The sequence below is a fragment of the Chiloscyllium plagiosum genome, unplaced genomic scaffold (genome assembly GCF_037043375.1).
Source record: "Chiloscyllium plagiosum isolate Xiang-an unplaced genomic scaffold, Cpla_swu_hap1 HiC_scaffold_13, whole genome shotgun sequence".
NCBI lineage: Eukaryota > Metazoa > Chordata > Chondrichthyes > Orectolobiformes > Hemiscylliidae > Chiloscyllium > Chiloscyllium plagiosum.
This window is the reverse complement of record NW_028270151.1, coordinates 4,011,071-4,025,485: the sequence shown is the minus strand read 5'-3', so window position 1 is coordinate 4,025,485 and position 14,415 is coordinate 4,011,071. Positions and strand designations below refer to the sequence as shown.

The 14,415-nt window shown below is 44.9% G+C and overlaps 1 protein-coding gene across 10 annotated transcripts in view; it reads right to left on the bottom strand.

Moving 5' to 3' along the window:
* The window catches only part of agfg1a (ArfGAP with FG repeats 1a), a 94,812-nt gene that overhangs the window by 3,140 nt on the left and 77,257 nt on the right, over positions 1-14,415 (bottom strand). For 8 of the 10 annotated variants that reach the window (XM_043702847.2, XM_043702844.2, XM_043702846.2 and 5 more), the window contains 2 exons: positions 925-1,080; positions 742-836 (listed from right to left, as the gene is read on the bottom strand). In XM_043702847.2, coding sequence (XP_043558782.1) covers positions 742-836; positions 925-1,080 — 251 coding nt within the window. Of the gene's footprint in view, positions 1-741; positions 837-924; positions 1,081-1,173; positions 1,234-14,415 lie in introns of those variants that run through there. The other 2 variants (XR_015759089.1, XR_015759090.1) reach the window with 1 other exon arrangement.

The following is a 14,415-nucleotide window of genomic DNA, read 5'->3' as shown; positions in this document are numbered from 1 at the left end:
GGGCATGGATAGGATAAATAGACAAAGACTCTCCCTGGGGTGGGGGAGTCCAGAACTAGAGGGCATAGGTTTAGGACGAGACGGAAAGATATAAAAGAGACCTGAGGGGCAACCTTTTCACTCAGAGGGTGGTACGTGTAGGGATGAGCTGCCAGAGGAAGTGGTGGAGGCTGGTACACTTACAACATTTAAAAGGCATCTGGATGGGTAAAGGACTAGGAAGGGTTTGGAGGGATGTGGGCCAGGTGCTGGCAAGTGGGACTAGATTGGGTTAGGATATCTGGTCAGCATGGACAAGTTGGACCGAAGGATCTGTTTCTGTGCTGTACATCTCTATGACTCTAACTGGGACAAAAGACTCAAGATGCCTTTAAAATCTTCACAAATGTTACTGGAACTCAAATTTTTAGACCAAAAGGAGCACTGAGAGCTAATATGCAATGTTTTATATTAATTTACATCTTCCTTTGCATGCATAATCAAAAATGTAGAGGATTAATTTCTTTTCCCATTTTTAAAAATTCACTCACTGGCGGGCCCAGCATTTACAACCCATCCCCAGTTACCATTCAGAAGGTGGTGCTGAGCTGCTCCTGGAACTGTTGCAGTAAACGTCCGTGTAAGTACATGTTGTAGTTAATATTGTAAAATGGAAAGCTAGGAATAGTCCACTGTCAGAGAAAGTTCTGGAATAGATCAGCGACGAAAAGATATTTTGAAAAAAACAAAAATTGACATTACCAGAAAGGGATTACTCGACACTGTCGACGCTGCCATTGGTTGACCATATGGCATGACCATCGGTTTCGGTTGCCCGAATGAACCAAACCCTCCACCTGAAGAAATAAAAAGCAAAACATTTAACAAGAGGAGAGTTTATAATTGGAAAAACAATGCAAAGACAAGAAATTCTATTGATATTACCAACTGGTTGCTGTGGAAATGCTGAATGCTGTGGAAAGGTCACAGGGCCAGATAAGACAGGCTGCTGGAAGCCACCACTAAAGCTGGTGGGAAGGGTATATCCTGCTGGACTGGCAAACAATGTTGGCATGCTCATTGACGCTGTTCCAAAGCTTACTGTTTCACAAAGAAAGGAAAAAGTCAAGTTAGCTGAAAGCTCAAAAGACTCATTCCCAATCTACAGAAGACTTTACAAAAGATTCTTCTAACTTGCTTAAATGGACAGCAATCACATGACTGGGTGAGTAGGAGTGCTGATTTTGCTTTAAACTAGAGCACAAACAACACAATATGTTGAGCAATATACAATTTTTAAACAGCTATGTTAAAGGCTCAAAATAGAAAAACAAAAAATGTTCAGAACAGCTATTACGAGCATACAATCCAAAAAATAAATGTGATATTCTCAACATTTGCATAAGATTGACATATGTTATTGAGCATCTTTTGAAATGAGAGTGGTAGGAATATTACTGAATATGTAATCAAGAGTAGAGCACACATCTTCAAATGTCACCCCTTGGTAGTGTGCGAAATTGAATTCAATTTGAAAGTTTGTTCAATAGAAGAAGCTGGATATCTGGTCATCTTGAACCGAAGGGTCTGTTTCCATGTTATGCATCTCTATGACTATGACTCGAAGAAAGCTGTTGACCTTACTTGGTCTGGCCTGATTGAGTATCTCGGGCAACATTTGGACTACTAATACTTAATGACAAACCGAAGTATACTGTCATTAGAACTGGTAACAAGGAGACAGCCCAGCACCTTTCACTTTGTGATCAGTAACAAATGCCTGTGTTTCTTGTAGCACCGATTTCCTGTGAATGACTGATTAACATGGAGCAAGTTAAATCAATATGTAACCATAGAAAAATAGCAGTATCATAGAAACTGAGTCTTAATCACTAATAGGGCCTTCAAAATTGTAATTTACCAAAAAGCAGGAGCCCAATTCTGAACAACTCATTTTGCCCCATCAAACATATGCAATTTGAACCACAAGAATTCCTTCTTATAATTTAGAACAAGTTGTGGTGATGAAAGACGCTATCAAAATAGAACTCTTGAACTAAGCTTGTGGTAGCTGTCAGCAGTGCGCATTTACACCATAGTTAGAAAAATGAATCTTGAAGAAAAGATTTAAGAGCATTTAAAATCAAGTAGCACATTACCTTGGCAGTACACAGTGCTGCAAAATGATAAAACACAATCTTATGCAGCAAAATGCTTTCCTGGTGAATAACTGATAATTAATTGTTTGACTATCAATGTTAACCTAGAAGCTCCTGCAAGCTTTTCACCTACACATTCAGAAACAGAATGAAACATGACAAGTAATAAAGCCACTCCAACTTGTGATTCTGATTTATGAGTCCACACCTGAAACAACTTGGCTGTTCTGTGCACAGTTGCTGCCTGATTCACTCAGACTAGAGAAGTGAAGAAAAGTAGAAAGTGAGGACTGCAGGTGCTAGACAGCAGAGCTGAGGAATGTGGAACTGAAAAAGCACAGCAGGTCAGGCAGCATCTGAGCAGCAGGAGAATTGATGTTTCAGGCATAAACCCTTCCTCAGGAATGGGGGGGGAGGGGTGAAGTGGGCTGAGAGACAAATGGGAGGGGGGCTGGGCTGAGAGACAAATGGGAGGGGGCGGGGCTGGGAGGAAGGTAGCTTGGAAGGCACAAGCAGGTGGGGGGTCCTGTGATATGTCAGGAGCAGATAGGTGGGAAGGAAGATGGACAGGTAGGACTGTTCAAGAGGGTGGTGCCAAGTTGGAGGGTTGGATCGGTGGGGGGGGGGGGAGAAAGACAGATGTGGAAACTGTACAAACCCTAGTGTTGGGTGGTTAGGATTTGGTTTGGAGGAAGCCCAGGACTTCTATGTCGTTGGCAGAGTGGGAGGGGGAGTTGAAGTGATTGGCCACAGGGCGGTGAGGTTGTTTACCATGTCTATCCCAGAGTTGTTCTCGGAAACATTCTGCAAGTTGGCGTCCTGTCTCTCCAATGTAGAGACCACCACATTGACAGCAACTGACACAGTAGATGGTGTGTGTGGAGGTGCAGGAAAATCTCTGCCAGATGTGGAAGGATCCCTTGGGGCCTTGGATGGAGGTGAGGGGGGAGGTATGGGTGCAGGCTTTACACCTCTTACTGTGGCTAGGGAAGGTGGCAAGGTGGGTTGGTGGGGGGCATGGACCTAGCAAGGGAGTCACGGAGGGAATGGTCTCTGCAGAATACTGATAGGGGTAGGGAAGGAAACATATCAGACTCCACACAGCCAGTGGTGGGGTCTGATTGTAGGTGGTGAAAATGGAAGAGGATAATGTGTTGTATCTGGAGACTGGTGGGATGGAAGATGAGAATGGGGGTGGTATTCTATCCTTGTTGCAATTAGAGGGGTGAGAATCAAGGGCAGAAGTGCAGGAAGTGGAGATAATGCGCTGGAGGGCAATGCTGACTACGTGAGAGGGGAAATTATGGTTGTTGATGTAGGAGGCCATCTGGGATGTTCTATGCTGGAACTGGTCCTCCTGGGAGCAGATATGGTAGATACAGAGGCATTGGGAACAAGGGAGCTGTGGGAATCTATGGGTTTGAAGTAGATGCCCATGTTGAGTCGGTTGCCAGAAATGGAGACGGAGAAGTCCAGGAAGGGGAGGGGGAGGATGTCCAAGATGGTCCTTGAGGTCAGGGTGGAAGATGTTTGTGAAGTTGATGAACTGTTCAAACTTCTCGTGGGAGCACGAGGTGGTTCTGATACAGTCATCGATGTAGCGGAGGAAGAGTTGGGGAATGGTGCCAGTGTAACTATGGAAGATGGACTGTTCCTCGTAGCCGAAGAGGCAGACATAGCTGGGGCCTACGCGGGTGCCCATGGCTTCCCCTGTGGTCTGGAGGAAACGGGAGGATTCGAAGGAAAAGTTATTGAGGGGGAGGACCAGTTCAGCCAATCGAATGAGTGTCGGTGGAAGGGTACTCATTAGGACACCGGGAGAGGAAGAAACGGAGGGTTTGGAGGCCTTTGCTATAGCAGATGGATGTGTACAGGGACTGGATGTCCGTGGTGTAGATGAGGCATTGTGGGTCAGGCAAACAAAAGTCATGGAGAAGGTGGAGGGCGTGCGTGGTGTCCCAAATGTATATGGGGAGATTCTGGACCAAGGGGGACAGGATGGTGTCAAGGTAAGAGGAGATAAGTTTGGTGCGGTGTGGGGCTCCTGGACTATGAGGCTGGAGGCTGTGGGTGGGTGATCCCTGAGGTGATTAGGTTGTGGATGGTCTGGGAGATGATGGTTTGGTGATGGGAGATGAGATCGTGATCGAGGGGGCAGTAGGAGGAGATGTCTTCAAGTTGGCGCCAAGGCTTCAACGGTGTAGAGGTCAGCGCGCCAAACTACCACTACACCCCCTTGTCCACAGGTTTGATGGTGAGGTTGCAGTTGGAGCAGAGGGAGTGGAGGCCTGTGCATTACGAGGGTGAGAGGTTGGAGTGGGTGAGAGGGGTGGGCAGGTTGAGGTGGTCAGTTGGAGTTGAGGAGATTGAGGGTGGGTAACAGACCAGCACGGAGTGTCAAAATGGATGGTTTATGTTGGAGGCTGGAGAATGGGTCCTTGGAGGGTGGGTGGCAGCCTTCATGGAAACAGTAAACACTGAGGCGGCGGAACAAATATTCAAAGAAAGAGTCAACATTTCCATCGCACATTTGTATGTAATAGATAAACACCAAAAGAACTGCGGATAATGTAAATCAGAGACAAAAATGGAAGTTGCTGGAGAAGCTCAGCAGGTCTGGCAGCATCTGTGAAGTGAAATCTGAGTTAATGTTTCTCCGATGCTGCCAGACCTGCTGAGCTTTTCCAGCAATTTCTATTTTTGTCCCTGTATGTATTGGCTTTAATAAAGGTATTGAACAGAGTTAAGATTCGGATAATCTTTAAACCCTGCAGAGCCAAGTGGCCGAGAAGCAAACACTTCCTACTTGACATGAGTTGGGCAGTAGAATTGCCGACAAATGAGGGACTGTACTCCATAGCACAATTGGCTGTTAAAAACCCATCTGGCTCACTAATGTCCTTTAGGTAAGGAATTCTCCTGCCTTACCTCGCTTGGCATTTGTGAGACCAGACCTACAGCAGTGTAGTTGATAATTAGTGATACCCACAACCCGCTGGAAAAATGCAAATAAAAACAAGTCTATTTGGTTTAAAAATGAGCCCAGACCATTTATTGCCTACCATGAAAAAGCTTTCAATCCATTTACTCATGCAATAACTTAATGAGCTTCCAAATTTCTAAAGCATGGAAAACCTGCACATGATACTTACATCGATTTTGTTTTGAAAACCAATTGCATAGAGTCATACAGCACAGAAACAGACCCTTTGGTTTTACCAGTCCATGCCAAACATAATCCCAAACTAGTCCCACCTGCCTGCTCCTGGCCCATATCCCTCCAAATTTTTCCTATTCATGTATCTATCCAAATGTTTTTTAAATGTTGTAATTGTACCCATATCCACCACTTTCTCAGGAAGTTAATTCCACACACGAACCACTGTGTAAAAAAAAATACCTCATGTTTTTTTTAAATCATTCTCCTCTCACCTTAAAAATGCTCCCTCCAATCTTGAAATCGCCCATCTTGGGGAAAAGACAGCTACCATCAACTCTATACCTCTCATTATTTTATAAACTTCTATCAGGTCACCTCTCAACCTCCTATGCGCCAGTTGAAAACAGTCCCAGCCTATCCAGCCTTCCTTTATAACTCAAACTTGCATATCCAGCAACATCCTGGTAAATTATTCTGAACCCTCTGCAGCTTGATAAAATCCTTGCTATAACAGGGTGATCAGAACTGGATACAGTATTCCAGAAGAGGCTTCACCAATGTCCTGTAAAACCTAAACATAATGTCCCAACACTTGTATTCAAAGGACTGAGCAATGAAGGCAAATGTGCTAATGGCGTTTTGACCATCTTGTCAATATGTGTCACATATTATCCAGTATTTAATAACTTCTTCAAAGAGAGATCCACCATAACATTAATGTATAACCTATTGCTTCTATATTCAACTCCTTTAGACTGTGGTGATCACTAGATTTGGATTGATAGCTGTGTTTGAAATTCGTGTTTATGTCTGTTCTCTCCTGCCACCCTTCAAGCATCAAAGACAGATCCAATGTTTATAGAATTGCTAAAATATCAACTGGTTAGGAGCTCATTTGAATTATCAAGTTACAAGGTGATGAAAACACAGGTAAAGGTTACAGCAGCAGGTACCGAGGCAAGAGGAGGAGGTGTGGGCGATGACACAGAGATGAAGCAGGCATTTGTGACAAAAGCTGTGATGTCAGAAGCTCAGGTTATAAATAATAGGATTTAACATGGTCTTCTTCCTACAGGAAGGATGTTGTGAAACTTGAAAGGATTTGAAAGGATTTACAAGGATGTTGCCAGGGTTGGAAGGTTTGAGCTATAGAGAGAGCTAAATAAGCTGGGGCTGTTTTCCCAGGAGCATTGGAGGCCGAGGGGTGACCTTATAGAGGTTTACAAAATCATGAGGAGCATGGATAGGATAAATAGATAAGGTCTTTTCTATGGGTTCGGCGAGTCCAGAACTAGAGGGCACAGGTTTAGGGTGAGAGGGGAAAGATATGAGAAGCCTAATGGGCAACTTTTTCATGCAGAGGGTGGTACGTGTATGAAATGAGCTGCCAGAGGAAGTAGTGGAGGCTGGCACAATTGCAACATTTAAAAGGCGTTTTGATGGGGATATAAATAGGAAGGGTTTGGAGGGATATAGGTCAAGTGCTGGCAAATGGCACTCGATTAGGTTAGAGTATCTGGTTGGCATGGATGAGTTGGACCAAAGGGTCTGTTTCCGTGCTGTCCATCTCTATGACTATAAACGACCACAAAAGGAAACAGAATGAGGGCAACTGTACAGATTTGTGGAGTTTGAACATAGAACAATACAGCGCAGAACAGGCCCTTCGGCCCTCGATGTAGCACCGACCTGTGAACAAATCTAAGCCCATTCCCCTACACTATCCCATCATCGTCTACATGCTTATCCAAGGACTGTTTAAATGCCCTTAATGTAGCTGAGCTAATGACATTGGCAGGCAGGGCATTCCACACCCTTACCACTCTGAGTTAAGAACCTGTCTCTAACATCTGTCTTAAACCTATCACCCCTCAATTTGCAGCTATTACCCCTCGTACAAGCAGATGTCATCATCCTAGGAAAAAGACTGTCACTGACTACCCTATCTAATTCTCTGATCATCTTGTATGTCTCTATCAAGTCCCCTTTTAGCCTTCTTCTCTCCATTGAGAATAGAGCCAAGTCCCTCAGCCTTTCCTCATAAGACCTTCCCTCCAGACCAGGCAACATCCTGGTAAATCTCCTCTGCACCTTTTCCAATCCTTTCACATCGTTTGCATAGAATATGATGGCTTTAGTGCTTTTCTACATTTTAAATGTAGGAAATGATAGCTCCCTCAGAACTGGATGCCCAGAAATAATTTTTATGTCAGGAAAAGTGAAGGGATTAAGTGGCATGGTGGACTAGGAAGGAGCCTGGTGTTGTCAGAGTACACATGGACTTCTTGTTTTCAAATGATATTGTCAAGTATGTAAGAAGAGGGGTTAAAAAGATACACCACTGGGGACTCCAGAGGTAATGGCTTCAGGGCAGATTGCAAAGACATTACTGAAGTGTAGTCCCACTGAATTTTTTTTCCTGTCCAGGAGCAGCGGGAGACAGAGTGGAGGTGACGTTGGAGAGAAGGAGGTTGCCGGGAAGATAAGGACTTAGTATAAATTTGGGCAGCGGCTAAACTCGAGGTAGTACACGTGCAGTACCTCCTATAACCAGAACAAAAAGGACTCTGTAAGGGAAGTTTTTTTTTCTTTCTTTTCTTTCATATATTTAAGTGCATTGTTTGGTTTTAGTTAGTTGATATAAAGCTAAGGTTTACAATGGCAGGGGACCTCAGATCCGTGGCATGTGCCTCTTGCCTGATGTGGGAGCTCAGGGATGTTCCTGACTCTTACACTTGCAGGAAGTGTGTCCAGCTGCAGCTGTTGTTTTACCACATGACGGCTCTGGAGCTGTGGATGGACTCACTGTGGAGCATCCGCAATGCTGAGGAGGTCATGGATAGCACGTTTAGTGAACTGGTCACACCGCAGGTTAGGATTGCTGAGGGAGACAGTGAATGGGTGACCAAAAGACAGAAAAAGAGTGGGAAGGCAGTGCAGGTGTCCCCCGCGGTCATCTCCCTCCAAAACAGGTATACCGTTTTGGATACTGTTGGGGGGGTGATGGCTCACCAGGGGAGGGCAGCAGTTGCCAGAAAGATGGCACTGTGGTGGGCACTGTTGTTCAGAAGGGCAGGAAAACGTCTCTTAGGGCCATTCTATTGTGAGGGGAGTAGATAGGCAGTTCTGTGGCCGAAAACGGGACTCCCAGATGGTATGCTGCCTCCCAGGTGCTCGGGTCAGGGATGTCACTGCAGAGCATTTGAAAAGGGGAGGGTGAACAGCCAGTTGCCTTGGTGCATATAGGCACCAATGATATAAGTAAAAAATGAGATCAGATCCTGAAAGCAGAATTCAGGGAGCTCGGAGAGAAGTTAAAGAGGAGGACCTCAAAGATAGTGATCTCAGGAATACTACCAGTGCCACATGCTAGCCAGCGTAGAAATGAAAAAATAGGCAGGATGAACACGTGGCTTGAGAGATGGTGTAGGAGGGAGGGGTTCAGATTTGTGGGACATTGGGACCGGTTCTGAGGAAGGTGGGACTATTACAAATTGGACGGTCTACACCCGAACCAAACTGGAACTAACGTCCCTTGGGGGAGATTTTGCTACTGCTGTTGGGAAGGTTTTAAACTAATGTGGCAGGAGCTGGGAACCAGAAGAGAAGACAAGTAGACAGTGAGGTGGTAACTGGAGACTGTAAGGATCATGAAGTTAGCATTACCAAGGGGAAGAGTAGGCAGAGAGCAGATGAACGCAAAAGAACTGGCAGCCTGAAGTGCATATACTTTAATGAAAGGACTATACAGGGTAAGACAGATAAACTTAGGGCTTGGATTGGTGCCTGGGAGTATGACGTTACTGCAATCACAGAGACTTGGTTGAAGGGGCAAACTAAATGTTCCAGGATATAGACACTTCAGACAGGACAGGGAGAGAAGTAAAAGGGGGGAGGGGGAAGGAGTTGCATTGCTGGTCAGGGATTATATGATGGCTGTGCTAAAGGAGGACACTATGGAGGGCTTGAGTAGTGAGGCATTATGGGTGGAGCTGATAAATAAGAAGGGTGCAGTTACATTGTTGGGGCTGTATTACAGGCCTCCCAACAATGAGCGTGAGGTAGAAGACCAAACAGGTAAACAAATTATGGAAACATGGAGAGGCAACAAGGTGGTGGTGATGAGAGATTTTAATTTTCCCAACATTGACTGGGATACACTTAGTGTCAGAGGTCTGGATGGGGCAGAATTTGTAAGAGGCACCCAGGAAAGTTTTCTGGAGCAGTACGTCAATAGTTCAACAAGGGAAAGGGCCATATTGGACCTGGTGTTGGGGAATGAGCCAGGCCAGGTGGTAGAAGTTGCAGTGGGGGATTTCTTTGGGAACAGTGACCACAATTCTGTGAGTTTTAGAATACTCATAGACAAAGACGATAGTGGTCCTAAGGGAAGAGTACTAAACTGGGACAAGGCCAATGATATCAAAATTAGGCAGGAGCTGGGAAATGTGGTTTGGACACAGCTATTTGAAGAAAAGTCCACATCTGATACGTGGGAGGCTTTCAAAGATAGGTTAAAGATAGTGCAGGATAGGCATGTCCCTTTGAAAACAAGGGATAGGAAAGGCAAGATTTGTGAACCATGGCCGACAGGAGAAATCGTGCAACTAGCCAAGAGGAAAAGGGAAGCATACATAAGGTCCAGGCAGCTAAGAACAGAATGGGACCTAGAGGAATATCGGGAAAGTAGGACCATCTTAAACAAGGAATCAAGTGGGCTAAAAGGGGTTATGAAATAACTTTACCGAGCAGAATTACGGAGAATCCCAAGGCCTTTTATTCTTATATAAGAAGCAAGAGGGTAACCAGAGAAAGGGTTGGTCGGCACGGTGGCACAGTGGTTAGCACTGCTGCCTCACAGCACCAGAGACGCGGGCTCAATTCCTGCCTCAGGCGACTGTGTGTGTGGAGTTTGCACATTCTCCCCATGTCTGCGTGGATTTCCTCCGGGTGCTCCGATTTCCTCCCACAATCCAAAAATGTGCAGGGTAGGTGAATTGGCCATGCTAAATTGCCCGTAGTGTTAGGTGAAGGGGTAAATGAAGGGAATGTGTCTGGGTGGGTTGGTGTGGACTTGTTGGGCCGAAGGGCCTGTTTCCACACTGTAAGTAATCTAATCTAAAAAACTAAAGGATAAGGAAGGAACGTTGTGTGTTGAACCTGAGAAAATGACTGAGATTCTCAATGATTACTTTGTATCGGTATACAAGATAATGAGAGGAATGGATAGAGTCAATAGCCAGAGACTTTTCCCCAGGACAGGATTGACTGGTACGAGGGATCATAGTTTTAAGACACTAGGAGAAAGGTATAGAGGGGATGTCAGATGAAGGGTCTTTACGTAGAGAGTTGTGAATGCATGGAATGCGTTGCCAGCGGTAGTGGTGGAAGCAGAGTCATTTGGGACATTTAAGGGACTGCTGGACATGCACATGGATAGCAGTGAATTGAGGGGTGCAGAGGTTGAATTATTTTACATTAAGATTAATGCTCGGCACAACATTGTGGGCCAAAAGGCCGGTTCTGTGCTGCACTTTTCTATGTTCTATCAATGTTCACTGAGGAACAGGAGATGATGAATGCTGAGATTATAGATAGAAGTTTGTTTACTCTGGATCACATTGACATAAGGTGGGTGAAGTGTTGGGTAGGCTAAGGGATATTAAGGTGGACAAATCCTCAGGACCGGACGGGATCTATCCCAGGTTGCTGAGGGAGGCGAGAGAGGAAATAGCTGGAGCCCTGACAGATATCTTTGCAGCATCCTTTAACACAGGTGAGGTTCCGGAAGACTGGAGGGTTGCTCATGTTGTCCCGCTGTTCAAGAAGGGTAGTATGGATATTCCAGGTAACTACAGACCAGTGAGCCTGACGTCGGTGGTGGGAAAGTTGCTGGAGAAGGTACTGAGGGATAAAATCTATTTATATTTGGAAAAGTATGGGCTTATCAGTGATAGGCAACATGGTTTTGTGTAGGGGAGATCGTGCCTTACCAATTTAATAGAGTTTTTTGAGGAAGTGACCAAGTTGATAGATAAAGGAAGGGCTGTAGATGTCATATATATAGACTTTAGTAAGATGTTTGATAAAGTTCCCTATGGTAGACTAATGGAGAAAGTGAAGTCATATGGTGTGCAGGGTGTTCTAGCTCGGTGGATAAAGAACTGGTTAAGCAACAGGAGACAGAGTAGTAGTTGAAGGGACTTTCTCGAAATGGAGAAAGGTGACCAGTGGTGCTCCACAGGGGTCAGTGTTGAGGCCACTGTTGTTTATGATATACATAAATGATCTGGAAGAGGGCACTGTTGGTCTGATCATCAAGTTTGCAGATGACACGAAGATTGGTGGAGCAGCAGAAAGCACAGGGGACTCTCAAAAATACAGGAGAATATAGATAGACTGGAGAGTTGGGCGGAGAAGTGGCAGATGGAGTTCAATCCAGGCAAATGTCAGGTGATGCATTTTGGGAAGTCTAGTTCTAGAGCGAACTATACAATAAATGGAAGAGCCTTGGGAAAAGCTGATGAGCAGAGAGATCTGGGAGTGCAGGTCCATTGTACCCTGAAAGTGGTTGTACAGGTGGATAGAGTGGTCAAGAAGGCATATGGTATGCTTGCCTTCATTGGGCAGGGTATTGGGTATAAGAGCTGGCAGGTCATGTTAAAATTGTACAAGACATTGGTTCAGCCACATTTAGAATACTCTGTACAGTCTGGTCGCCACATTACCAAAAGGATGTGGAAGCTTTTGAGAGGGTGCAGAGAAGGTTTATGAGGATGTTGCCTGGTATGGAAGGTGCTAGCTATGAAGAGAGGTTGAGTAGGTTAGGTGTGTTTTCATTAGAAAAAAAGGAGATTGAGGTCTACAAAATCATGAAGGGTATAGAGAGGGTGGATAGAGATAAGGTTTTTCCCAGGGTGAAGGATTCAATAACGAGAGGTCACGCATTCAAGGTGAGAGGTGAAATGTTTAAGGGGAATACACGCAGCAAATACTTTACACAGAGGGTGGTAGGTGCCTGGAACAGTTTATTTCATTTAAAGTGCGTCTGGCCAGATGCATGAGTTGGTGGGGAGCAGAGGGATACAGATGCTGAGGAATTGGGCTATAGGTTTAGACAGTGGATTTGGATCGGCACAGGCGTGGAGGGCCGAAGGGCCTGTTCCCGGGCTGTAAATTTTCTTTGTGCGTTGTTCATTGAATTGAACAACAGATGTGAAGCTTTGCAAAATGATGTGCTTGACCATGTGAATGGCTACAGAGAGGTTGTGAAGGACAAGGAGGGATAGTGCACTACAATCAGACTTATTGACGGCGCAATTTGCGACTTTATTAAGGGTTGTTCGACTGATATGATAGTAACAGAAGACTGAACAAGGTAAAATTCAAACCCGGATCTGCAGAAAACATAGAAGCAATTTGGAAAGAGTGCGTGGAAGAACTTTGACAAAGGTAGATAAAGTGAATAAATGGCAAAAAGGAGGTTTGAAAGGCAGGCTGTTCGACAAGGGTGTTAACAGTGGATCTGAAAAGGAAGGGAGCAGTGCATGAAGAGTGGAATGTAAGCTAATAAGAAGGTCAGGACAGAGAGTTAGATAATCCTCATATTTGCAGAAATGGAATCAAGTGCATAGAAGGTTGGTCTTAAGTCTGTTGTCCCTAGAAACTGGAATTGCTTTCAAGAATCTGCTAAATTCAGGTCATTCTGCGATAATGCAATGGTTGTGTTCCTCTGCAACCTCATGCTATAGAAAATCATGCTATGGGAAACCGCTATAGAAATTGCACTGTAGAAAATTGTTTAATGGAAACCCTACTATATCCGTTCAGAAGAAAGTGCATTATGTAAACATCATACACAATTTATAATGACGTTATAGCCAATTCCCGCTCATCTAAAGCGTGTTATAGAAAGTCATCTGTAGCCAAAAGACTTGCTGGGATAAGTCATCTTGAAATGAGGTGGCTCATTGAGAAATTTTATCTAAAGCATGTAATTACCTTTCGATGTACAGGCTAAGGAAGGCCATGTTTACTTGGTATTGTTTGTTCTATGTGATTCTAATAAGGTGCAATGCATTTGCTTAAAATTGCAGAACCTTTGGCTTCATTATTACAGCAAACAACTGGTGTTGGAATTTCTTTTTAAAGGTGAGTGGTCTTCAAGGGCCTGTCTATATGCACCACTTTCATTTCAAGGGCTTTCCCTGGGAGTGGGTTGGGGGGGTGGGGGTGGTGGTGGTAATGGAGCAGACTGGGAAAATGTAATTGGACAGGAGGATGAAGTCATTGAATGAGGTGCCATGATTCAGAATCCTACAGTAGGATGGACTTTTACAATCGGATTCTCAGAACTTTAAAAGGGGAGTGGAGCTTCCTGACTGACCATAAGCCTCAGGAAATCCTTTTCTCCCCCCGTTTGTTGATGGGATTGGGGTGTCACTGGCTGGGTTAGTACTTATTGCCCATCCATAATTATCCTGGAGGTGCTGGTGAGCTGACATCCTGAATTGCTGTAGTCCTCGGGCACGTAGGGATGCTAGAAAGGGTATTCCAGCATTTTGACCCAATGACAGTGAAGGAATAGTGATATATTTCCAAGTCAGGATGGTGAGTGGCTTGGAGGGCAACTTGCAGGGGATGGTGTTCCCACGTATCTGCTGCCCTTGTCCCATGGAAGTGATCATGGGCTTGGAAGGAACTGTCTAAGGAGCCTTGGAGATTTTCTGCAGTGCACCTTGAAGACTGTACACACAGCTACTTGAGTGTTGGTGGAGGGTGTGGATGTGGTGTTAATCAAGCGGGCTGCTTTGTCCTAGACGGTGTTGAGCTTCCTGAGTGTTGGTGGAGCTGCAGCCAGCCAGTCAAGTGGGAGCATTCCATCATTCGTGCCTTGTAGATGCATTTGTTTGACATGTTTACCCATTAAAAGACTGGCTCGCCATAATTATGTTCCCCTCCCTATTAAGTTCTGAGAATGAGTGAGAATTCCTTTATTTCCTTCTGCATATAAAAGATGATCAACAGGAGGATCAATGTTCTTGCTGGACATTAAGTGTGAGTAGCCGTTGCTTTGTCCTCTTTGACATGCCATCATTGAAATCAGATGACAGTAGT